Below are 27527 nucleotides of genomic sequence, written 5' to 3' on the forward strand. Positions count from 1 at the left end.
GACATGTTTTTTGGTGAGATTTGCTCACAGTGGAGACTACATGGTCCTACATTATTATCTGACCGTCCTTAGTCCGTGTGATAGGAATTCTATGTATCTTGCTGTCTCTGACATAAAATTCTGACCCCTGGAGCACAAATGCTTACAGTATTTTCTCTTCGTAGCCTCCCACTATGCTATTTTCTTACTCAACAAAGATACTCAGGTTTCTCTGCTTTAAAAAAAAAAAAAATCTCCTCATCCTTACACACTCTGTCATAAACTGTCCTGTTTTCCCCCCACTCCACTCTCTCCTCTACTTTCCCAGCTCCTAGTCACTCCTCACTCATTTTAATCTGGTAGATTCCCTCCGCACCCACGAATTGCCAAGCGGAATTGCTTTTTTGGTCCTGCTGCTTCTTGAACCTTGTGCAGCATTTACTAGTGACCCATCATTTCCTTGAGCCCCTCTCTTTCCTGGTTTCCTCATTTTGTTTTCCCTGTTTCTCCTCTTCCTCTCTGACCGTCCATCCCATTCTCTTGGTGGGTACCTCCTTCTCTTGTGCCAACCACTCTTTATCTATTCAGGTACATACTCTTCCATAGTTTTCTAGGGTGATCTCATTGCCAACCCCCATCATCCTATAGGAAGACTTGTAAATCCAGACCTACATCTCTTTCCCAGGCCTCTTCTGAGTTGCAGATCTGTGTTCTCATCGGTCCACTTATTATTCATCCCTGCCTGGATGTCTCATAGGTTCCTCAAATGTATCATCTCAAAAACTGAACTTAATATCTTCTCCCCTGAACTCTCTTCTTTCTTGTATTGGAACGCCCCCCTTCCTCCTGCTCTCCATCAACCTTTAGGATTGGACTTTCCAGCTCAGATTAGCCTTCCTCAGGCCTGTCGTACTTTGTGCTTCCTCTGCCCCATTGTAATCCTCCTGCTTATCCACCAGACCCAACCCTTTAACAGAGTTCATCAATCAAATCCAAGGCTCTAGAAGGATTTACCTAGTGTTTCATGGTAGCCCAGACTTGAAGTCTTACCACCATATTATTATTCTTTGCCTACAGGCAAAACAAATTCTTCATCCAGTAGGAAAGGGGTCACACAGTCTGTGACCAGAAAATGAATAGCCAGAGTTGAATCCTTTGGAGATTAAAGTTGCATCAAGACTTAATTACCTGGAATAAACAGCATTGTTTGACGATGACATATCTTATATTGTTTTAACACCAGAGGAAACATTGAAAAGAACAAAACTACTTTTTATTAAACCTTAAAGTTCCACAAAAAAACACTCTGACATTACTTGCATTTTGCCACTTTCCAAAGTCAACTCTTAAATTCATTCATTCATTTATTCACTAGTTCATTCAACTGATTAGACACCCAGGGTCTAGAGAAGAATTCCTGTAACAGGGATTTTAGTGTCCTGGGAGAGGCCCATATTCCTATAAAATAATGAAAGTATATTTGAAAGTAAATGTCACCCAAAAATGTAACTAATTTCAGGTATTTATAAGATAGTATAAAATAAATCTTTAATAAAGTCACATTTGAATAACACTATTGGCTGTAGACTCTAAAGGGAATTATCTGCATTATCTTAGTTTGGAATTTAAAGATATCAATTATATGCTAAGATCTTGAGCTGAAGTTTGGTTTAAATCTGTTAAGCATTAAAGTAATTAATATTTAATCCTTGGAGGTGGCAGTTTCTGTGCTTTTTCTGCCAACCATGACTGCAAAGATCATAATTACAGCCATTAAGACTGTTCTTTAAAGAATCATTCATCTAGCTGTTCTTGGATTACACCAAGGATAAATGCAGTACCTGAAATGCTTTTCAGGACTGATCAAATAACTAATACAATGAATAAAAATATTTTTGTCTGGATAAGTTTCACATTTCTCAAAAGGGGATTGTAAAATCGTATCCCAGGAAGCTGATAGCATCTCCTTGTCTCGTGGGTTTACCTGTACCGGGTGGATGTCCAGGTTACCCTTAAGGCTTACACAAGGTGGAGGCCTCAGAAACAAGGCCCAGGAGCCTGTCCCCTGAGCTGGTTCTCTTTTTGGTAGGAAGAGGATTTGAGAAGCCTGGTATCAACTGGCCAGTGAAGAATGACATGTCCTTTGCTCACCCACTAAAACAGCCTTTCCCAACCTCTGTTCACAAAAAACAAGTGCATTTTCAAGGTTAAACTTGCGAGGAAAGCTTGTGCATAACATGGCCCTCTCTGAGAAATTCATCTCTGTTAGCATGTTCAAAGCCAGAGGTCCTTTAGGAAGGAAACAGGCTTGCTGACCACGGGGTCCTTTTCTCGAAGGACCTTTGGTTGAGTAACGCCTATCAATGCGGTCCACAGAGCCCACGTAAGGAAATTCGGCCCTGAGCCTCAATTACTTCATGTTCTTTGGCAGGCTTGGTTGTGGCCGTTTTGCCCACCCAGACTTTCCAACAGAGCATTCATATGGCAACTTCTGTCGTGAACATAAGATCCTTCACAAAATAATCTGCATGGTGCTCATTTTGTCTCCACCAGACAAAAAAATTAAATCAGCAGAAGCAGGGGCCGAGCCCTATTTTTTGGGGTCATTCTAAGCTAATTATTAAGTCAGCCTTACCGGCAGAGCTACTTCAAAACCCACCAGGTGTTGAAAACATGAAGGGAAAAATAGCTGTTTTTCTCAGGCTTCACTCTGTATCACACGGGGTTCCTTTGCTTTGCCGTCGGAATGCATACAGCCCTTGCACATCTGCACTGGGCCCACTTCTGCGGTAGCTGCAGCCGCCGCTCACCGAGCACGCTGAGCCCTGGGCAGAGCTCTGAGTCCGTTCTGTCCTTTACCTCTGCAGCAGATGGGGAAACTGAGGTAGGTAACCTGTCCGAGGTTACATGAATACTAAGAATTCAAAACCAGGCAGCCCACCTCCGCAGGGTGATGAGTGCCCTTAAATCTAGTTAGATTAGAGAATCAATCCAGAAAACCCCGGAGTCAATTCAGAAAATTCATCCCGAAGATTCTTTTTTTTTTTTTTTAATTTTATTATGTTATGTTAGTCACCATACATTACATCATTAGTTTTTGATGTAGTGTTCCATGATTCATTGTTTACGAATAACACCCAGTGCTCCTTTCAATACGTGCCCTGCTTAATTCCTTAATACCCATCACTGGGCTAACCCATCCCCCTACCCCCCTCCCCTCTAAAACCCTCAGTTTGTTTCTCAGAGTCCATAGTCTCTCATGGTTCGTCTCCCCCTCCGATTCCACCCCCCTTCATTTTTCCCTTCCTACTATCTTCTTCTTTTTTTTTTTTTTTAACGTATAATGTATTATTTGTTTCAGAGGTACAGGTCTGTGATTCATCAGTCTTACACAATTCACAGCGTTCACCAACATCTATTGTTTCCTGACTTATTAATTTTAGCCATTCTGACTGGTGTGAGATGGTATCTCATTGAGGTTTTGATTTGGATTTCCCTGATACCGAGCAATGTTGAGCACTTTTTCATGTGTCTGTTGGCCATTTGGATGTCTTCTTTGGAAAAATATCTGTTCATGTCTTCTGCCCATTTCTTGATTGGATCATTTGTTCTTTGGGTGTTGAGTTTGATCAGTTCTTTATAGATTTTGGATACTAGCCCTTTATCTGATATGTCATTTGCAAATATCTTCTCCCATTCTGTCAGTTGTCTTTTGGTTTTGTTGACTGTTTCCTTTGCTGTGCAAAAGCTTTTTATCTTGATGAAGTCCCAATAGTTCATTTTTGCCCTTGCTTCCCTTGCCTTTGGCGATGTATCTAGGAAGAAGTTGCTGCGGCTGAGGTAGAGGAGATTGCTGCCTGTGTTCTTCTCTCGGATTTTGAAGGACTCCTGTCTCACATTTAGGTCTTTCATCCATTTTGAGTCTATTTTTGTGTGTGGTGTAATGGTCCAGTTTCATTCTTCTGCATGTGGCTATCCAATTTTCCCAACACCATTTGTTGAAGAGACTATCTTTGTTCCACTGGACATTCTTTCCTGCTTTGTCAAAGATGAGTTGACCATAGATTTGAGGGTCCATTTCTGGGCTCTCTGTTCTGTTCCATTGGTCTATGTGTCTGTTTTTGTGCCAGTACCATACTGTCTTGATGATGGCAGCTTTGTAATAGAGCTGGAAGTCCGGAATTGTGATGCTGCCAGCTTTGCTTTTCTTTTTCAACATTCCGCTGGCTATGTGGGGTCTTTTCTGGTTCCATACAAATTTTAGGATTATTTGTTCCATTTCTTTGAAAAAAGTGGATGGTATTTTGGTAGGGATTGCATTAAATGTGTAGATTGCTCTAGGTAGCATTGACATCTTCACAATATTTGTTCTTCCAATCCATGAGCATGGAACGTTGGTTCCCCTGGAAAGACTTCAGATACCAAAACCTAGGTTAGTTTCCTATTACTTCTGTAACAAATTGTCACCAGCTTAGTGTCTTAAAACAATACAGACTTCTTATCTTACAGTTTTGAAGGTCAGAAGTCCAACACGGGTCTCACTGGACTAAAATCAAGGTACTGGCAGGGCCATATTCCTTGCTAGTGCCTCTGGAGGAGAAGCCGTTTCCTTGCCTTTCCCAGCTGCTAAGAATGCCACCAGAATTCCTTGACTCTGTTCTTTCTCACATTACATCTCTCTCTGACCAGGCCTGGGAAGGTTCTCTGCTTTTTAGGACTCATACAATTACTTCAAACCCACTTGGATAATCCAAGATAATCTCCCCATCTCAAGGTCCATAGCCTTAATCACATCTCCAAAGCCCCTTTGCCATGTAAAGTAACATACACACAAGTTACAGAGATTAGAACATGGGCATCTTTGGAAGGCCATTATTCTGCCTACCAGATGTATATCACTTAACCCCTCTGAGCCTTGGTTTCCTCATCTGTCAAATGGGGATAATAGTGCCTACCTCCTAAGGTTGTTGTGAGGATTCCATGAATTAGTGCAAGAATAGCATTTAGTAAGCCTTCGGTAAGTGCTGTTATTATTTCTGACCTCTGAGGTAGCAGTCAGCAAAGCAGCCTCTTCCTGGGTCTCAGCAACCTGTAGAAATCACAGCTGCTTTAATATTGTTATTTTCAGAGAGGAAGAAAATGTTGCTAGGAAAAAAAAAACCAACATGAATTTGTGCTGCTTGAATATTTTATTCCTGGGAGCTCTATGACCTCTTGCCACAAGACAGAACATAGGGCGACTACAGTCATTCTGAGTCAGAGGAGCTCATGTTTTATTTATCTGGAGCCACAGAGATGGAATTTGGAAAAAAGTCATATGTGATATTTAGAACTGATAACTCCCCTCATTTTCCCCCATCCGCTCCCAAAAGTAATCATCCTCTTGCTAATAGATTTAGCTAACACGCTCTGTGCATTTAGTGCAGGAAGAACCTCCTTGTCTCCAGCAACGAATACAGGGGTCCCAAACGCTGCTGTGAGTCATTTGTAATTGTATCATGTGAGAAATGGAAGCCTGTGGTTGAAGCGGGGACAAAGCCGGCAGGGATATTTCTGTTAACAATTGAAGATCCGTACAGACATTGGGACACCCAACGTTTTGATGGCAGCTTTGGGGAAGGCAAAGTGATAGGAGTTTAATAGCTTTTGTAGCACGACTTGATTAAATTAAAGGCCTGGCAAATAAGTCCTATAAGAAAAAGTTAAAGTAATTAGTTTAATTAACCAGGAAAAGACTGAGGGATGACTTAATCTTCCATATGAGATGAAAGGTTTTTTAATGAGGAAGATATGGTCCTGCTGCTTTCCATGCCCACAGAGAATTAAAGGGGTAAAAAACAAGCAGACCTTGAACTGAAACAGCAGAGATTCATGTTGATTTAGAGGAGGGCTCCATAAGTAAAATGCAGGCCTGAATGTAGTGAAGTCCCTAACTCTAGTAATTTTTAAGAAAAAAAATTAGTGGTGGTGTTTTTACATGTCTGACGTCAGAGAAGTAAACATTCATATTTATGATTTCAATCCAGGGATACTGCCTCCTTGAAAAAAAAATAGCTTTGCTTCAGGTTATCTGAAGGACTTCAAAAAAGAAACAATGTTAAAACAAAAATAAAATTGAGAACTCAAAATTACGTTCCCGTTTTCTTAAGGGTAGGAAAATTTTAGACATTCGGTCAATTAATATTTATTGAACACTCAATTTTTTAGACATTAGGTCTGGTTTTTGGCAAGTTGCTCGTAATAAATTTGAGGTGTCATTTATTCATTAATTCCATAAATATGGATTGAGTGACCGACAGTGCCCAGGCACTGAAGACAGTAGCGAAGAGGACAGATAAGGTCCCTGTTCTCATTCATGTGCTAGTCAGGGAGACAGAAAAGAAACCCATAAAAGCATGAACAGGAAATAGTCCAGATGATGATAAAACTCTCTACAGTAGACAAGGGGTGGCTCTGCTGGATCAGAGTGGTCAGAGAAGATGTCTCGGAGGAGGTGATCTTCAAGCTGAAATTTGAGTGATTGGAAGAAGCCATTGTAGGGAGATGGGGGAAGGAATATTCCAGGCAACTCCAGTAGTTAGGGCAAAGGCCCAAAGGCGGGAGCCATCTGAGCTTTGCAGAGAACTGTGGGGGAGGCCATCTGTGGCTGGCTCAGGTGTATAAAGTCCAAACATATGCAAAAACCAGGAAGTGAAAACAAGTATGATTCTGCATGTATAAAGTCCAAACATATGCAAAAATAAACAGGGTGCTGTTTGAGGATACATAAAAGGTAGTAAACTATAAAGAAAGTAAATAGTAAACACAAAAATTCATTGTAGTGGTTGCTGGGGAGATCCTAGGAGGAGCGGAGTACAATTGGGGAGTGGTGCACAAGAGACTTCAGAGGTCTTGGCAGGTTCTCTCTCTCTGGCTGGGTGCAGGGCACGCGACTGCTTGTCATATTATGTAAATACCTTATGTGTGTATCATATATGTTCTCTACAAATAACATATGTCATTATTCAAGTTGTGCTTTGAAATGATTCCTCTGGCTGCTGAATGGCTGGATTGTAGAGGCAAGAGTCGAATCAGAGACAAATTGGAAGCTATTGCAGGGGTTAGAGAGAAGGTGTCAGGGAGTGGGGGAAAGGAAGGAGTTACCAGCTGATGCAATGAGGTATGTATTGATGCCATTCATTGGGGGGTGAAGGCCCCAGGAGGGATAGGTAGGCAAGGAAGGCACTCAGGAGTTTAGCATTGCCCATATTTTGGGGATATGGCTATTAAACGTGCATGTGGAGATGCCTAGAAGATCGTTGGATAAATGAGACTGGAGTTGCCCATCTCAGGGTCTTTGGCATATAGGTGAGGTTAGAGCTCTGGGTCTGGATGCCTAAGGCTCCTTATATTGTTCTCATATGTTTATAATTATCTTAGGAACACCAGTCACCCTCAGCTCTCATAGGAAAACTGTTGCAAAATCAGAAAGGGAAGTGTGGCATTCTGAAGACTTTGTATAAAATAATTTATAGTTTACTCTTTTTCATCTTTTTCATTTCTAGATTTTAGAAATATTAATTTTCTGCACTCTGCTATATTTCCATAAGAGAAAGGGAATGAAGCACATGGTGATACTGTTAACCCTGGTGGCACTTCTCGGTAAGGACACGCTTTGTTTCCTAATTCTCTAATCTAGCCGTGCGAAGTCAGGAAAGAGATTGGAAGGAGGCTCTTGAGCATTCATTCGATTCCTTTCTCGTCATTTCTACTTTTCAACTCTGATCTGTAGTAATAAACCCAGTCTCAATTACACAAATTATATTTTGCGTGTCCATGGCTACAATTGGTATGTTTAATTCTTTTAAAAACATATGTAAGGGTTTTTACTTCTTGGTAATTTTATTTGCTGTCTGACAATTTGAGGATTGTCTTTCTTAGTACATAATTGAAAATTATTAAAAGAGGAACAAATGAATGATCCCAACTGAAACTTTTGTATCAGGAATTACTTACCAAGACCGATCTTGTTTACATGTTTTAAAAAACTTTAATGAAATGTGGCTAATAAGAAACGTAAATGTAAGCAGTATGATTTTCTTAAATACATTTCTTTCATTCATTGTTGACCCACCCATCTCCTTTTGTTTCCAGAGTCACCTTATAAAATTTGAAAAGTGTTGCTTCTATAAGCCCACTATATATATTTTTAAAATCTACCCTCTCTCCTCCTCTTTCTCATATACACACACACACACTCTCTCTCTCTCTCTCTCTCTCTCTCTCATTTAAATCAACACTAGGAGCTCTCACTAATCATTTGGAAAAATTGCCTTTTAAAATATTTATTTATAATGCTTCTTTTGCCTCTTTGCAGATAAGATGATCCATACATCAGGTGTTGTTTGCTAGGACTCTGTAGGTTATACTTACACCAGTGGGACAGGCAGCGCTCATGTTAAGGAAGGCTGGAGCTTTCATTTTTTTTCATTTCACGACCCAATTCTCTCCTTTAAATTGGAAGATTTGTATTTGTGGTAGTTACTTATAGAAACAAATTTATACTATGTTCAGGTATGCTATTGATCAAAAGAACAGAAAAAGAACTTTATATTTGTTCCTTTCCAAATTACCAGATAGGGAGAACAAAAGCAAACAACCGAGAGACAAAATGTGAAGTATATAGGAAAATATTGAAAACAAAGGAAATTTTAAATAGGAAAGTAAGATAACAGTATTAAGATCATACACATCAGTTATGATCGTAAATGTAAATGGGGTAAATTTACCTGGTAATAAAGAAAGATTCCCAAATTGGACTTCAGAAAAATTCCCAGCCTGATTTTGAAAGATCCTGAAATTGGATTCAGCCAGTGTTCTCTGGTTCAGATCTATGAGAGTTGTAGACATAGTGCCCTTTCTAACTGGCCCTTGCTGGTTGTGAAATACTTTGGCTTCATACGTAAATAAATGTCATCTAAAACAAAGTAACTCTGTTTGAAAGTAAAAGAAAGCAGAAGGCCATACTATTACTATCTAAGTTAAAATCAAGGTGGAAGCATTAGATGCAACAGAGGCTCCTGGAAGCCCCACATTAGTATTTAGCTGCTCAGCAGGGTGGGCCTGGGGGGTGGGAGGGGGAGACACCAAGGCCAGGAGGCCTCAGGAGACTCGGACAGCAGCTCTTTTGAAAACTACATTAACAGAAATGTGAGAGGAGTAGAAACTTCTCTTAGCTCATGGAAGGTAGGTAGACAGAAAGATATGTAAGGATAGAGGAATGAGTCCTTAATTTTGATCTAATGTTGAACTCTAAATCCTGAAAGCAGACCATACACCTGCTTTCAAGTGCCTGTGTGACATTTACAGAAGTTAATCGTGTAATTGGCCGCAAAGAAATCCTTGATAAAGTCCAGGAAGTTGAAATAGTACAGACCACATTCTCAGATCACAGTGAAAGAAAAACAGAAAATAATAACAAAAATAGAAACGAGTAAAACCGTAACATCTGGAAATGTTAACACTACTCTTAAACTGGAGCTGGGCCCAAGTGGAAACCAAGATTTCATTACAGCATATATTTTTTAAATTATTATGAAAACACTTACTATTAAACCTATAGTTGATGACTAATGCTGTATTCAGAAGGAAATTCATTACTTTAAATGTAAGTCAAGCATTCCACTCAAAAAGTTAGGGAAGAAAAACACTGAAATAAAGCTGAGGTGAGCAGAAAGGAGCAATTAATAAAGGTAAAAATTAATGAAATAGAGAATAGAAAAGCAATGGATTGATAAATAAACCCAAGACTCTATGCTTAAAGACATTACAATAGATCCTCCATAAGACAAAAAAAAAAAAAAAAAAATCTCAAATACCCAAAATTAGAAATAAAATTGAAAACAAATATGAAAACTTGGTTAAATAAAGGAAAATAACTATGGAGGAAATAGAAGCTACATCCTGAAAAGAACCAGGACTATATACTTTTACTTTCAACCTAGACACTAATGCCTTTAAATCTTTAAGAAACAGATTATTCTGATGTTGTTCAAACTATTTGAGGACATAAGAAGAAAGCTTTCGCCTTTTTTTTTTTAACATAATCAGTATAAATACTGATCCCAAACACCACACATAAAGAATACCATGAACTAATTTCACTACTGAATATTACTGTAAAAGTCTCTAATAAAAAGAGGTAGGTAGAATCCAGAAAAAAAAAATCATTCTTCATTTAAGACCAAGTGGTCTTAATGAAACTGGTTCTTTTTTCTTTGTAACACTTATAATAATTTGTACTTGCATAGTTTACTCATATACTTATATTCTGGTATGAACTCATCTCCCCCACCCGATTAGTTCTATGAGGACGCAGTCATGTCTGTTCTAGTGACACGGTATATAATTACCTAGAACTGAGGACAGTGAGTGCAAAGTATACATTTTGAATTAACTAAATTAATTATGGGAATGAAAGGATGGTTCTTTAAGAAATCCATTAACATAGTTCATCATGTTAATGACTCAGAAGGGAAATATCATGTAAATCGATGCTGGAAAGACATGTTAAAGTTTAATATCCATTCCTAATAAAGAATTTGAAATGCAATCGGAATAGAAATATCTGTGTGTTAACAACATATTTCTCTCTTTTTAATAATTTTCACTATTGGGAAATAATTAACACATATAGCGTATATATCTAAAGTACACAACACGATAATTTGATATGCATATACATTGTAGAGTGATTACCGAGCTCAAGATATAATGAACATATTTATCACCTCGTATGGTTAATGTAGTTCACTGTTTTGTGTGTGTGCAGTGAGAAAGCTTAGGATCTCTCAGCAACCTTGGAGTACACAGTACCGCGTTATTAACTGTAGTCACCATGCTGTGTCTTAGATCCTCAGAACTTAGCTCTTCTTAAACTAAACATTTGGACCCTTTCACCTACATCACCCCATCTGCCCCTATCCCCAGCCCCTGACAACCACCATTCTATTCTCTGTCTCTATGGCATTGGAAGAACGTATTTCTCTCTCTCTTTTTTTAAGATTTTATTTATTTGACAGAGAGACACAGTGAGAGAGGGAACACAAGCAGGGGGAGTGGGAGAGGGAGAAGCAGGCTTCCCGCCGAGCAGGGAGCCCCATGCGGGGCTCGATCCCAGGACCCTGAGATCATGACCTGAGCCGAAGGCAGACGCTTAACGACTGAGCCACCCAGGCACCCCGAGAACATATTTCTCTTAACCCCAAAGCTGGAGCACACCCATTGGTGAAAACCAGAAGTGTTCTCACTACAGTAAAAAAATGGAAAAAGATACCCACTCTTCACTTTATACTTACCTGTGCTGGCTGGGCATTTTACAATGATCAGTAATGACTTTTACAAGAAAAAATGATTGTGAAAATCATGTAGCAGCTTTGAAAAATATGTATAGTGTCAGGTTAAATGAAAGAGTAGCACACAATATTATACCTGCCTTCGCGGTGATTAAAAGCACGCATGGGTATTAAGGAGGGCACGTTCTGCATGGAGCACTGGGTGTTATACGAAAATAAGGAATCATGGAACACTACATCAAAAACTAATGATGTATTGTGTGGTGACTAACATAACATAATAAAATAAAGTAAAATTTAAAAAAAAAAGCACGCATGAGGCATACACTGGAAATGAATGAGAGGCAGTAGGCAGGTGGATTTTTCTTTTACTTTATTAACATAATATTGTTTGTGTGACAGATTAAAAAATGAACTAAAAAAGAAAACAAAGTAAAGTTGGGAAGAAAGAGATCTTGGTGGGTGGTGCCCCATGCTTGTGCCTGCAATCTTCTTTCTTTTTCTTTTTTTTTTTTAAGATTTTATTTATTTATTTGACAGAGATACACAGTGAAAGAGGGAACACAAGCAGGGGGAGTGGGAAAGGGAGAAGCAGGCCTCCTGCCAAGCAGGGAGCCCAATACGGGGCTCGATCCCAGGACCCTGAGATCATGACCTGAGCTGAAGGCAGACACTTAATGACTGAGCCATCCAGGCGCCCTTGCAGTCTTCTTTCTTAAAGGAGTCTTAAGACTCCCAGCAGAATGCTCAGCTGATCAGGAAGCTGGAAAGCTAGGAGGTCCTTCTCTCTGCTCTGCATGCTCAGATTAGAGAAGCCAAATTAATAAATGAAATATTGATGGCTCTAATAAGGAGACATTGATGGCAATTTGGGAAAGTCTCTGGAAGGAACAATTGATGAAGTAGGAGGGAACTGAGAAGGCCAGATTTCAAACACAGGTCAGCTATGTCCGGTAAAAATGGTTTGCTCTAATGTCTACTGTTGAGAATTAAGAAAAGAGATTCATCAAGAAAAATATAAAAATCCATGTAACTGAGCACTGCTGTACAGTATTATGGGAGTGTGACTGGTACTCTATAGAAGGCGGCTTGCCAGTGTATTTCAGAAGAACAGCAGCTGTTAACAAAGTCCCCTTTAGGTGATTTTCCTAGGGCAATTGGCAGAGTTGCAAAGATTTGTGTTCAGGAATATTCATCACAGCCTCATTTTTAATACCAAAAAAAAAAAAAAAAGATGCAACCTAAGTATGCAAAAATAGGGAATTGCCAAGATAAAGTATACACTGATGCAAAGGCATATTCCCCAGCTGATGAAAATCATGCTTTAGAAGAATATTTAATGGCATAGAAAATACTTAATGGCAATTGAAAATAGGTTCCTAAATAGTATATACTGTATGATTCATATGTTACAATATATTCATACTTAGAGACAGAAAAATAGCTACAAAGAAATATTCCCAGTTAAAAATGATTTGGGGATGAGTGTTGAGATTACAGGTGATTTTCATTTTTCTTTCCAGGCTTTTCTGCATTTTTCCCAATTTTCTTAAAGGAACATGTAAACTTTTATAGCTTAAAAAAAATGAGTTTAAAGATTATTCATAATCCCAGTGCCTAGAGATAACCACTGATAGCATCTTGATGTAGTTTCTTCTAGCATTTTTCCTAGACTTTTTTTCTGTATATAAAAAGAGAAGATACATAAATATATTTATATATATATATATTAGAATGATACTGCGTTAAATTTTGTATTTTCACCTGTCTTCATTAACCACACGCCCACCCAAAAATAAAATGGAAATACTTGTCACCAGCCTAGAAGTAACTTGCGGAGTTACAAGAGTGATTAATCAGTTGATGATTGTACATGCTTTGAAAATACAGTGATTAACTATAGCAAGCCAATAGTTGGTTTAGCTGTTTAATAAAAAAGTCTACTTTTGCTTTTGTTTTGCGTTTAAGTATAATTTAACATCAGATGGTAGTTGCATTAGATGACCTTGAAGGGCCTTTGCAATCCGAAGGTTGTGAGGCTAATGGAACAGTGTGTTCAACTCCTTCCCATTAATGATCCCTTTGGGAAACCTGGCTGTTCGGACCACAAGACCATAACCACATTGTGCTCTAATTGCAAGCAAAATTTTGAGGAGGAAACCAAGGTCCCTTAAGAGCTAACCTTACAAACTTAAACCATCAAGTGACACACATCATTGCAGATATTTAAAATTCCTAGGTTAGCTAAGGTATGACTATTGTCATAATCTGTAGAAAACATGTAAAATGATGAGGTCAAAAGACATTTTGAGATGAAGAGAAGCCTGGTTGTAAGGACCTCTTTGTTCAGATTTGGGGTTTGTTTTTAGAATTTATCACCTGTTCTCCATTAATTATGACTCTTAATGGAAAGAAAATGTCTAATTTGGAAGTGTGCCGTGGTACTCTTCAAATTAAAGTATATTTTCAGTTTTTGGAAAGGAGATTATGGGAGGCTTTCCCTGGTTAGCCATCAGCTGCTATTTTTTTTTTTTTAAGATTTTAATTATTTATTCATGAGAGATAGAGAGAGAGAAAGAGGCAGAGGGAGAAGCAGGCCTCCCACGGAGCAGGGAGCCCGATGCAGGACTCGATCCCAGGACCCCGGAATCACGACCCGAGCCGAAGGCAGACGCCCAACCATCTGAGCCACCCAGGCGCCCCCACCAGCTGCTATTTTAAACTGATTTTATATATACATATAAAATATATGAAAGCTAAAATATTCAAAAGCTAAAAGGGATAAAGCCCACATATATTATGACCAACAGCACCAAAGATAATGTTTCTCCTTCACATTGCCTTTGATTATAGTTATTTGATTTCATGTAAAGATTATTTTTTCACTTTCTGTAGGTTTCAGCTAAGTTATGGAATTATATGCAACATTAAATGAACAAAAACAGAAAGAAAACATGATTTTCTTCCTACAGAGACATGGTGCTTCTAGAAAATGCTTCATTGCTTTCATGTTATAACCTTATCAAGTCACTTCATTGCTATTTGGGACCTATGAAAAATTTGTTCTCCTATGGATATGTTCCTCTTTAGCATATAGAGAATAGACATTGCTTATGTAAACCTTAGATTTATGGTTGACTCTTAGAAATGCATACTCAGCTGTGGTCCTGCTTCCTATTACTGTCTTTGTAAAAAAAAATATATATATATATATTTTTCATGAAACTTCTAGACATTTATGAACAAAAAAGCTCATACAGAGACTCAGTACAACTCTTAGTAAACTCACAGAGTGAGCTGCCTTCCACACTCCGGTTTGCTCATCTGTTTGGCTTTAAATTTTTTTCAGTATAGTTTAATAGTTATTTTCCCCTTCGTGTCACATGGACTGTCTGACTTTTCTTCTCTCCCCCTACATTGTTTTCTGCTCTCCCATCTCCTAGTAATTATAGACTCTGAGGCATCCTTTCAACAGTTGGGGCTGGAAAATAAGCATCTTGCCACAAAGATAAAAAGCACCCTGTCGCACAGCAGATCTTTAGCTGATTTAAGCAAATTCAGAGTCCAGCGCGGCTTCGGGCGAGAGAACTACTGGTTGTCTGGCACCCCGTCCTACCGCCATCTCATGCGAGCCTGCATTCCGAAAGCATAACGGGGGTTATCGACGGCGCCACTGTGCAAACTGGAGATATTTGTTTGTGATTGTATCTCAACAATGTATTTTATTTGTGTTTCTTGTTTTCTTTTTCAGCCTCGCTGACTGTTATCTCGGTAAAAGCAGTCTCAGGCATGATCACTTTTTCTGTGACAGATAAAATGCAACTAACTTATCCCATCTTCTATATCATGTTTATCATCATGATCGCATCTTGTGTTTTCCAAGTCAAGTAAGTTAGCTTCTGCATACTCACTCATCTTTCAACATTCCTGTGCTTCTCTGAGCATTAATCTTTATTGGCATCTGTTGATAATTAAAATGAGGTGCAACTGATTTCTAAGGGTGAAGGGTCTACAGCTTATCCTCAGCCAGCATGCCTCGCTTTATCCTTCGTGTCCAATAATAAGTTGTTTTTTTTTTTTTTTTTTACTGAGCATTGCCTTCATGTCTTGTGAGTTCTAAAGTATGGCCGTAATCTAGCTAAGTGCACTTTGATACTTTCCTGATGCTCTTCTGCTTGTAATTAATATCCATCGTACGCAGGTTGTCATTAGCAATAAATCAAAGGGGCAGGTCCACATCCAGGATTTCATTCTAAATATAGGAAATACATGAACCTTTCACCTTCATCCTTAGCTCATGCTCATTAATTGCCCAGGGATGGACAAAACCAGACGTTTGGCCGGGAGGGAAATCCTTTCCCCAGAACTTTGCGTCATTGGCCAGAATTTTCTTTGTACCCCTGGGATGGCGGAATGATTGTTTTATGTTTCTCTGGGGGCCTAATGGTGGTGACATGGAACATTTTAAATTTCTGTTTTTCTCTTCCCCCACCTCCATCTGCTCCAGTCACTTCCCCTCCATTTCACATCGTGATTATGCCTTTGCCTGCGAGGCTGTCTTTAGTCAGCCAGGAAGTTTTCTGTTTATCCCAAAATGCTGTGCAAAAGCACCATCCCAGTGTCAGCTGGGAAATCAGAGCCTACACTCAGGAAGAGAGCGCTCCCCTCCGCAGGCGCTGGCAGTCAAGTCTAATAGCTGCGGGTCGGACATGGGCCCTGTTGCAAATGGAATGTGGACAATGACTGGAGAACCCCAATGCTTGGTCACTGTTTCACTTGTCATTTCCTTATGAGAATGAGTGTGTTTCTCAGGCTTGGCTCTCTCTACTTTGTTTCATCTCCCTTTCTTCTTCTGAGTTCATCAGCACTGCTAGAATATCTTTTGGAGTTTCAAGACGAGCATTGTTACCTTTCAACTCCGCTCTGTGGATTTCAGTGGCAGGTAGAACTGAAGGTACCCTGCATTTTCCCATCCCCCTTGTTCTAGTCCCTGCCTCTGCCACCCTGGAGCTACGGTGAACGCACTAGAACCGTAGGACTGGCCACCCAGTGAAACCGCCTGAGGATATGTGTTTGTTCACAGATACGTACATATATGTACACAGCCGCACACGTATACGTACGTACGTGTGTGCACATGGGCACACCTGGGCTCTACCCACAGAACCTTTTTTTTCACTTGTGCTAGAATAGGACCTAAGCATTTTTTTTTTAATTGTCCAGCTGGTGTCAGTGACAGGGCAGTGCATCGTCTTTGGCGGGGCTGGAACCACGCTGGTGGCCAGAGTGAGACGCTGAGCTCCCACATGTGCTCTGCAGCTGGCGTCCTGAGCATTGTTTTCCAAACGCTAAACATTCCTTCGCTTCTCCATCTTCTTTCTTGGCACGTGGCATGTCAATGGATAGCTATACTATTCCCCAGATATGCTATTTAACAGATTCTAGGGTCTATCCTAATGAATCAGCTCCAGTGTGATACTGGTCCAGCAGCTTGAATCGCTTCCAACTCAAACTTCTGTGGCCTCAGAATATGATTAATTGCTTTTCATTGTTACTGTTGTTGGTTTAAACAGACCATAAAACCTGACATCTGATCTCATACATCAGATGCATATAAGCAATGACTGCTGATTGAAAATGCCCTTTTACTGCACTTCCTCTCCCTTTGTAGTTTGTAGCTTAAGGACATGCATTTCTTGATGTTATTGTTAACTTATTGCTGAGCGTCTCTTAAAGCCAGGGCTTCAGTAAGTGCCTCCTGCTCTAGGTTCCTGAATCAAGCCACGAAACTCTATGCTACGACGATGGTGGTGCCGGTCAACCATGTTTTTTTTACGACCAGTGCCGTTATTGCAGGTAAGCTTTGGCTTTCTGTCCTCAGGTGATTCTACCCCCACACCAGGCATAAATCAAGTTTCTGTCAGAGTAAATGAGACGACCAAGGAATCTCTAGTTTATAAGGAACTGTGTAGCCCACGTCATATTGTCCTCACCTCCGCCCAGGACTGAATTTCCTCCATAACGTCCCCTAGGATGGGTTATTCTGCTTTGTGTGAAGGCTCCCCAGGGCTCTCTGTCTCCAGAGATAGCGCAGTCCTGTTTTGGATCACTCTAATTATTTGGAGAGCTCAAAGGATTAGAAAGTGTTTCCTTATACTGGCCTTGAAACTAGCCTCCCTGTGAATTCAAGACTCTCATCTTAGTTCTGCTTTCTGGAGTCTTCTCCTTGCCAGCCCTTCTGATAATCAAAGCAGCTGAAGGGTCCTCTTGTATCTTCTCTCTGGACCAAACATCCCTATTTCCATGAACTCTTCCCTCCCTGTCCCTCACTGCCTTGATCAGACAGAGGGATCCAAAATTGAATCCGAAACTGAATCCAGTGTTCCAGGGAAGGCCAAGCAGACGAGAATAGAAACAACTATCCTTGCTGCTCTGACCTCTATTTTTCTGCTCTTATAGTTCTTTGGTATTTACTGACAATTATATATATATGAGACACAAAAGTGTTCTTAAAAAAGCACAAATTTGAAACTTGATCCAAATCAAAATACAGTAGATTCCAGTATCTCACTCCTAAGTTTAGTACTGGTGTGGCCTAGTTTACTGGCTTATTGTATATATTTACTACCTTCTCATATTGGAAGTTCATTTCCCAAAGCAAAATTTATGCATTTTGGAAGCAATTAAGGATTATGTTTCCTAATTGGCACATCTTTCTTATTTCATGGCAAACAATGTGACTGCTAGTGGGCAGTTTTTAAGAGTAATCGATGCATTTTTTTTATTTCCCAAAATTGAACCTTACTTTTAAAGAGAAAGATCATATACCAAGACATCTGATTTTTTTTAGCATTTTATGCTTGTTGACAAAAGAAAGTAAGAAAAGACTGCACATTTGTGTGCCCTAGAATTACTAGAAAAAAAAAATTAATAGGGCCAAAAAGAGTTGCAGGCATGACATACGTCCTAATAGTTAATATTAATGTTGTAAAGATGTATAAAAAAAAAGGTAGTTCCCTTGAAAAGAACATTTTGTAGGAGGACCAACAGGGCTGGAATCTCAATACTCAACACACCAAGTAATTGATGAGTCAGGGAGGCTGGAGCTTTCTGGGAGCGATCATTCATTTGCTGTTGCTGAAGTGTGGAATGGAGGTGAAGCTTCTTGACTAACTTTCCCTTTTTGGCCCCATCAAAAAGTCTAGCTTAAGATTAAAACGCAATACCATATTTTGCCTAGAAACTAGTAAGGTTTCTGTTTAGTTCTTTTTGTTGCAATAACTGAGGCTGGAGGAGCTCTCGTGGAGTTGGGTGGCATGGACCGCCCTCCTAGGGCTCAGTTTCATAATCTTTATCGAGAGCCTGAAAAATGTTTCTAGTCTCTGATCCTACAGCTCAACAACAACAACAAAAATAACCCAGTCTAAAGCTGGGCAAAGGCCTTGAATAGGCACTTCTCAGAGAAGATGTACAAATGACCAATAAGCACATGAGAAGATGCTCAACATCACTAATCCTTAGGGAAATTTAAGTCAAAACCATGAGGAGATACCACCTTATACCCATTAGGATGGCTACTAGCAAAAACAAAACAAAACAGCAACAACAACAAAATTAACAAGTATTGCTGAGGATGTGGAAAAATTTGAGTTCTACACACTGTTGGCGGGCGTGTAAAATGGAGTAGCCACTATGGAAAACACTATGGCAGTTCCTCCAAACATTAAACATAGAATTGCCATATAGTCCAGCAATTCCACTTCTGGGCACACATCTGAAAGAACCAAAAGCAAGGACACGAAGAGATACCTGTATGCCTGGGTGATAACAGCATTATTCACAATAGCCAAAAGGTGGAAGCAATTCAGATGTCCATTGATAGATGAGTAGAAAGTGAAAATGTGGCATGTCATACAATGTAATATTATTCAGCCTTAAAAAGGAAGGAAATTCTAACCCATGCGACAACATGGATGAACCTTGAGGACATTATGCTGAGTGACATAAGCCAGTCATAAAAAGACCAATGCTGTATGTTTGCACCTATATGAGGTATCTGGCATAGTCAGACTTACAGAAATGGGCAGCAAAGTGGTGATTGCCAGAGGCTGGAGAAGGGGCAAATGGGGAGCTGTCCTTTAATGGGAATGGACTTCCAGTGTGGCCAAGTGAGAAAGGTCTGGCGATTAGTTGCTCAACAGTGTGAATATACTTCACACAACAACTGCAAACTTAAACATGGTTATGATGGTAAACTTTAGGTTATTTGTATTTTACTACAAATTTTTTTAAAGATTTTATTTATTTATTTATTTATTTATTTATTTATTTATTTATTTATCAGAGAGAGCACAAGCAGGGAGGAGGATCAGAGGGAGAGGGAGAAGCAGGCTCCCCACTGAGTAGGGAGCCCGATGCGGGACTCGATCCCAGGACCCTGAGATCATGACCTGAGCTGAAGGCAGATGCTTAACAACTGAGCCACCCAGGCGTCCCTTTACTACAAATTTTTAAAAAGATGTTTCTACTCTTTACAAAAGAAATTCTGCTTTAAGGAGCAATAACAAGAAAAATCCTAAAATACTGAGAAAAAAAAGAAATATGTACAAAGAAGTTTATTGCTACTTGACTAAAGCAAAAAAATTTCAAAACTGCTTAAAATGCCCTTAGAGAAATGAATATTATGGTACATCTGCTTAGAATAACATGGAAACATTAAAATGATTACAAGGAAGTATGCAATAACATGGAAGAATGCTCTCAAATTGTTTATCCACTCGACAAATATTTATTAGAACTGGACGTGGCTTCTGCCTGAACGAGGTTTATTCTCTAGGTGAGGAGATGGGCTTCTGAGAGTGCTCCTTGGGTACAGGACCCTGGCTTGTCCATCATGGTAGCCACGGCACCTCGCATCGTGGCAGGCACGTGGGGCTCCATAAATATTTGTCAGCTGACTAGCCAGGCTAACACCACACACACAGACACACACACAGAAACACAAATTCAGTTCCACATAATACATAATTTAAAGATACCTTTAAAAAAAAAATAACTTTCTGAAGGCTTTGGAACCTTAGACCAAGAAGAAGCCATCAAGACCAACACGGAGAGAAGACAAGTTTATCAGAATAAATAACACATCCAAGTTTTCCTTCCCCCAAAAGGGAAGAGCAGAAGGAAGAGAAGGGAGAGGGGCTTGGCAGTGAGAAACAGAGCTGGGGAGAATGGTTCCCACGTCCTCCAGTGCGTGAGCGCGCATGAGGCATTGCCAAGAGCATCAGCCTGGGCAGCCAGGTGCTGTGCTGAAGGGAATGCCGTGTCCCGGGCCCCAGAGTCCACCCAGACCCTCAGGTCGGGCTTGCTGACCCCTGGCCTAAAAGTGTAGGTGGGAAATGTCACCAGAGTTTTTTTCCTTGCCTCTTCCAGTGGGACAAATCCTAGACTGGATAAGAAATTTCTATTTCCAAAAGCTATGTCAATTGTGTTGATTTTATAATAATAATGCATTATATAAAGTCTATGAATCTATGTTCTTTTTGAAATTACTGAAAATGTAAGTGTGGCATGCAAATATTTTTAAACTTAAGCTACTGAATGTGCATTTTAAGGGTAATTATCCTTAGAAAAAAATAATACATGAACATAATTTGAAAGCTAGTATATATATTCTTACCCTGAAATTAAGTTTGTCTTTTATTCCTGTTATAGGTATCATATTTTATCAGGAGTTCCTTGGCGCAGCTTTTCTAACTATATTTATATATTTTTTTGGGTGAGTAGATGTCTCATAAGTAAGGAACGTGAAATCCTATTACTTTTATGTGGGATTTTTGGCATTATATCTGAGGTACAGAAAATTGGAAGACAATATAAGAAACATTAGTTTCCTGAGCTCTTAAAAGAAACATAGTTTTCAATATAACACCCTCCACAGGACTCTGTGTCTTTGACTTGGTAATTTGGGTCTCTCTCTGAGGGTTCTGAACCTGGGGATTTTCGGTTCCAGCCAAGGTCTAGATAAATCCACCATCAGCTGTTGGAGCTACTCCATGACCTTTCTGTGCTAAATCAGACCTATCTCGCTCTTGGAAATTTCTAGGTTAGAACTCACTCAGGAAGCACAGATGCCTCTAGGATTCTCTAGAATAAAAGGTTAAGTCTGGGGCAGATTATTAGCTTTGGACCTACTAACATCAGATTGGTAGTATCCCTTTCCTGTGTCTGGGTGCCCATCTTTAACCCTGCCTGGAAATTCAGTTGGCATCATTGCTGACGTTCTTGCAAGCAGAGAGCAGAACTTTGACAGAACATCACCAACGTCTAAGATCTTCTGTTGGTTCCAGCTGGCCCTCCATTAATGCTTAGCTGTTTCTTGCTCTGGTGTTCTGCATGACCATTATTATTCAGACTTGAGCCCAGCTTATTTGCAGCGTAGAAAACCATCTAGCTTGAAAATTCAATTTCATAAGATACTTGGGCAAGCCTAAACTTCTAGGATCTGGAAACTATGACTATTCTTATGGCCAAGGACAATTAGATTTCTTAGAAAATTAAAGAAATACACACACACACACACACACATACTTGCTCGTGTTGCATGCCAATAATGGGTCTGGGCATGCATGGGTAGGAAACGAGACCTAGTGTCTACCCAAAGGGTTTAGAGCCGGAATTAGCCTCCAGATGGTAAAAACCTGGGGCAGAGATTTATTGGAAGCTGCCCAAGTCTTGGTTCTGGGGAAAAATATAATTGGCTGCAGCAATTAAGACAAGTTCTAGGAGGCTTACCATGAGAAACAGGAAAAACAAAACCAGTGGAATTTATGTCATCATGTAGACTTATGGAGCTGTTATTTAACACCATGGGTTGTTTCAGTGTTCTTGTGTTCCTTATTAATATTGTTCTTACAGGTGTTTTCTGTCATTCCTTGGTGTGCTTTTGGTCACAAGAAATCGAGAAAAGGAACATCTGCCACAATCTTACATTGATTTTGGAAATATTCCTGGTAAAACAGTATATTCTTTAATTTATGATGGAAAACTTTATAAATTAGTAGTTGCCGGTATTATTTGGGGTGTTAAGATTAATATAAAACATAATTCTTATAATCCAAGAAAATGTCTATTTAACCATGAAACCAGAGGTGATGTTTTAACTGTCAGTGTTACTAATCATTTATTTGAATGTCGGTTTCGCACAGAACACTAGGGATATAAGAGAACTGGCCCCATTTTCTTGATTTGGGGGATGTTGCCAATTTCTTTTTTTGGGTTCCCTTAAACTGAAAAAGGGTGGGGACAGAAGTAGGGAATGGCTATAGCAGGGGTCCCCTGCTGCTTGGAGAGCCTTTGAAGGAACTTCTAAGGACGGGAGCTTAGGCTGCCAAGGACCATCATTCCTGGCGAAGACTGCAGTGACCTGTGCACGGTGGGGCCAAAAGGGACGTTCTTCACCATTGCCTGAACAGGGAGAGCTTCTTCCCCTCCCCCTTGCATTCTTCATCCCGATCCACTTCACACGCACCATCTTTGCAGTCCTCCGCTCTCACTGGGAAATAACTCACTGTCGTCATGTAGCCAGCAGAAGCGATGTTCAGAACAAAGCAAATGGTGGGCTGTGTCCTCACCTCCTCCCCTGCCCACCCAGTATGTCCAGCTTTGCTAGGCATTTGGGGCAACCTACAGGTTTCTAGACCAAAGTAATGATGTTCTGACAGCTTCCTCTACCATTCTGTTAGGTCCCAGACTTTGAAGCAAAAGCCATTAAAGCCTTGTCCCTACAACTGAGAAAATATGACCCAAGGAATTCCGTGTTCTCTCTCCCTCTTGGGCCCTCTTACCAACTAAGAGCGTTCAAGGCAAAGATTGGCATTCGTGGCAAAGTTGTGCATTATGAATGACTTGTGTGGTTAGGGGCACTTGGGTAGAAAATACCATTTGACTCGATTTTTCAGTTCACAAAGCCCCATACATAGGATCAGCAACAGCTTTTAGAAGCTGCTATGGAAATCTGCTTTTCTTTGTTGTTACGTGCATTAGAGCAAACACTGAAAAGGAGAAAGGACACTGGGATGGAAGGTGTGGAGATGAGTGGATGCTTCATGTTCATCTCTTGATCGATCCAACCCGGTTTCCATGCCCAGCCCAGGAGGCCCTGTGTGGCGGGGAGACCATTGTCTCCTGTGGAGAGTGTGTGGTCACCACAAGGGACACGGAGTTCTAGGGCCTTTTCTTCCTGACGTTGATCTCTTCTGTGCAGAGGGTGACCACAGAGCACTAAAAAAAAAAAAAGGGAATAAAATGTGGCCTAAAGAGAGGGGAAGTTATTATTAAGACGTATTCTTTTCTAAGAGCGCAAAAGATTTTTTGTGATCGTTATCTCCACAGGGAAACAAATGTTGGACAAAATACAACCAGATCCAAATGGCTTATCCTATGGAACTTTGCCTGATGGAAGTGACTCAACAAAGAGCCAAAGTGGAGAGAAGAAAGAGGTCTAAGCAGCCGAGAGGGAACGGCTGCTGGCCTGTTATTCGATACCACCTTTAAAAAACCTCCCTTTGTGTCCGCAGCTAGTTTGTGCTGACAGCATTCCACGGCCCTTTAACAGCAGGGCCTTCCTAAGCTTTGACAGTCTCGTGTCCTCACGAAATGTAATTTGAAGTGTTCCCCACACCCTGGACGTCCCCCTCGTGAACATCGAACCGGCTAGAACTTAATGAGAGCCTTGCTCCCCAAGCAGGACTGTCACACAAAAATGTGCATTCACGATTTGGCCACAGAACACACAGGCCGCCCTTCCCACACAACTTCGAGCGTCAGCTGCTTTGTTTCAGAGAGACGTGTTCACCCCCCAACCTCACTCCTGGACCAAAAGTTTGAGAGCAGTCATTCTCCTACGATGTCTTTTATGAGCCTCCCCCGTAAGGATATCACCTTTCCAGTCCTGAGTTAGAACAGTGAATCATCTTTTTTTTTTCTGAAAATGAGCCCTATTCTAACTGTCCTTTGGAAAATTAAGGGTATCTTTAAAATGAGAGTCTGTAAGTGGCATTCTGTGATGGTGTATACCTTGGCTGGTGAACTTTTTCAGATAAAGCAATTTAAGAATTAAGACCAATTTTTCAAAAACTATAGAATGATGGACATTTTCTTCAGCTATGTGATCCGATTATACTTGAGTTGAAACTGAAAACTTCATATCCTATGCTGGTATTCGTATCGTTCTCATGACTTACCTAGTGGATTTGTTACATGTTTTAACTGTAGACACAAGTCTCAAAAATTGTATTTAAATTCTTAGTGTTATTTTCACTAGCACACCATTTCCTCCCCCAAGTTATTATCTCAAGCTTTATAAATTCTTCTAGGCAAGAGTAGAGCTGTGAGTAGAGAATTGGATTTTAGCCATTTAAATCTGTAGACATAGCAGGTGACCCAACCTGAGTCTAGAGAGGAAGGTTATGTGCTCCTGGACCTGAATGGCTTTTCTGCTGCGACTAGTCACAGATCTACTAAGATTCATTTGCAGATAGAGTCCATAATCACATGTGTTATTAATGATCTACTAATATATTTAAATGACAAGAAGAGAGCTAGCCTTCATTGTAAGCAACATCAGGTAAGAAGCCCTATCCTGAGTGATACTCCATAAGCTTCCGGTCACTTCTGACATGTCATTCCAAGGTTGTTCCAGCCAGTTGTCTTGCATTTGTAAAGGTGGTATAACTCAGAGCTATTGAGACTGCAATCTTAACTGCTTTGGGTCTTTTAGCTTTGTTCTTTGTCATAACCTATACTCCTGGCCAAACCTGGCCACAAAGGCAAGATTCGAATCCATCACCAGTGTATGAATAATAACCTAGAGCTTGTGTCTGGCTTTTGAACTCCCAGTAAGAATTCCTGCTATTGTGGAAAGTATCCCCTAATTCAAATAAAACAGTCATATAATTTATGGCATGTTTTACTGAATTGGTCCAATATGTTGGCACTGGAAGGCTCAGCTAAGAAATGTGTCTGGTGTCTTAAACTACAGATTTCTGATGACTCTTAAAAACCAGTTTCAAAGACTGAAAATATTTAGACTAAAGAGTTTCACTTGAAGTAGGACTACATTTATAGCTACAGCACGTGGTTTTGAGCATTGTCGAATTTGGTACAGACACAAGCATGATGCCAATACTTTAGAAGTTGCCAACATTTGCCTCTTTTAAAAGTTTTGAGAAGTGACATTGACTTGTGCACATTTAAGCAATCCAGCAATGCTTTAGAAGTCCAGGCAACATGTAAAATATACTGAGACCTAATTTTACTTTCCATACTCTTTCTTCAAAGCAAGGTGAGTAGGACTTTTAGTTGTACTGGCTCATAAGAGTTTTTAAATTTCAAAGTGCATGACAACAACCAAAGCCAACCCAGTCCTTCTCTTGGCATTGTGAACTGGGGACCTGTAGCCAACAACCTGACTCATTTGACTATTTGTCTAGACGAGGGGTCTGCAAAATTTTCCTGTAAAGACGCAGAGAGTAAACATTTTTAGGTTTGTGGGCCAACGTCGCCTGTCGCAGCTACTCAACTCTGTCACTCTAGCATGAAAGCAAACATAGCTAATGTGTAAATGAATGAGCACGGCTGTATGCCAGTAAAATTTTATTTACAAAAACAGGTGGTCAGCCCTAGGACTGTAGTTGGCCAATCCCTGATCTAGATTCCTTTACCCTTGCTGTGTAGTTTCTTTCCTGCTCCTTGGGCATTCAGGAGTTGAAAAGGTGACACTTCATGATTCATGGCAAACGAGAATACTATGGGATTAGTGGAGCCGTGTCTTGATATTTACATTAGGATCTTGTTGTTTATAGAAGATACAGATGGAAGCAATGAGTTTGTTATTGGTGCCCGGGTTTCTCTTGAAAGCAGTGGTTCAGGGGCGCCTGGGTTGCCCAGTTGGTTAAGCATCTACCTTCGACTCAGGTCATGATCCCAGGGTCCTGGGATCGAGCCCCATGTCAGGGTCTCCTCCCCGCTTGTGCTCTCTCTTGCTATCTCTCTCTCTCTCAAATCAATAAATAAAATCTTAAAAAAAAAAAAAAGCAGCGATTCTTTTGTGTCACTACCTGTATTGGAAGAGCCCCTCCAATCCCACAGTCCAAGTTGATAATAGCTTCAGAAATAAGTACTAGTGACCTCTCACTAAAGCAGAGGACTTTCCCATCTGATTGTTTTCAGTTTAAGTGTTTGCTCATTCTATACCCATCGTACTTTGACTACGAGCATCGCTTGGGGAAAATATACAATAAAAACCTCTCAAGCGGTGACCCAGGATGTATTTTTCAACACCCCCATCCCACCCCCACAAGCTCCTGGAAATTCTGTTTTGTGGCAGAGAAAGAACAGGAAAGGACAGATCTCATAGATTATTGCAATTTCAGTGCTATTGAAGCGTAATGATGATAATGTGCAGGTTTGGCTCCAAAAGGAGCAGGTGTAACGGTGGACGTGATTCAAATGGATTGAAGCCCTGAGCCAAATTCCTGGAAGCCAAGAACCCTCTTTACGCTCCCGTTTCCAAGCACACAGCTCCTCCAGGAATGGTGACTGCATACGCTCGGCCACACTCAAGGCTGCTTCGTACTTGCCAATTTAATAGCGATATTGTGGACATAAATAGAGCAGTTACTGAAATGAACCTTCCCGACACCCCTCCAGACTGCTTTACTTAAATTCCATGGCTGGTTATAAGGACGATCCTTGCACTGGGCAACCGCAAACGTAACGCTTGTGTCTGGGACTAGTGGGTCTGAGTGCTTTAGTGAGGTCGCTAGATAAAAACACCACGCATTTTGAACTTTTCGAATAAGATCTCAGAATTGAACCTACCATGATTGTGTGGGAAATTTAGGAGCTGCTTCTAATCGTTAGACTCATCAACAGTCTGGCTCTTATTATGGCCATCTTGAAATTAAAAAAAAAAAAAAATCCACACAAACACGGTTTCCACGCAAATATAGACCAGTCTTGGGCTATTAAACTTAGTGTTTTAGCAATTGTGGTAAGCGCAGGGAAAAAGCCTTCCCACCCAGGAATTCTTGAGTCTGTCCCCTTTCTTACCAGCCCCGGGGCACCCCACCACATGCTGCCGGGTGCCAGGAGAGCAAATCAGTTACAGGAGCTATGTCCTGTCCAAGGAAACCTTTTTTTTTTTTCGTAAGAAAG

At 40.3% G+C, this 27527-nt stretch overlaps 1 protein-coding gene across 3 annotated transcripts in view; it reads left to right on the forward strand.

Moving 5' to 3' along the window:
* NIPAL2 (NIPA like domain containing 2) overlaps positions 1 to 25235 on the forward strand; it is a 74076-nt gene extending 48841 nt beyond the window's left edge. For all 3 annotated transcript variants that reach the window (XM_045896169.3, XM_045896170.3, XM_045896171.3), the window contains 6 exons: positions 7524 to 7620; positions 15064 to 15199; positions 17080 to 17168; positions 21024 to 21087; positions 22227 to 22321; positions 23703 to 25235. In XM_045896169.3, the coding sequence (XP_045752125.1) occupies positions 7524 to 7620; positions 15064 to 15199; positions 17080 to 17168; positions 21024 to 21087; positions 22227 to 22321; positions 23703 to 23815 (594 nt within the window). In that variant the 3' untranslated portion in view covers positions 23816 to 25235. The remainder of the gene's footprint in view (positions 1 to 7523; positions 7621 to 15063; positions 15200 to 17079; positions 17169 to 21023; positions 21088 to 22226; positions 22322 to 23702) is intronic.
* Positions 25236 to 27527: the final 2292 nt, after the last annotated feature.

The sequence above is a fragment of the Mirounga angustirostris genome, unplaced genomic scaffold (assembly GCF_029215605.1).
Source record: "Mirounga angustirostris isolate CCGP_5_RB_7025 unplaced genomic scaffold, mMirAng1.0.hap1 SCAF_4, whole genome shotgun sequence".
Lineage (NCBI taxonomy): Eukaryota > Metazoa > Chordata > Mammalia > Carnivora > Phocidae > Mirounga > Mirounga angustirostris.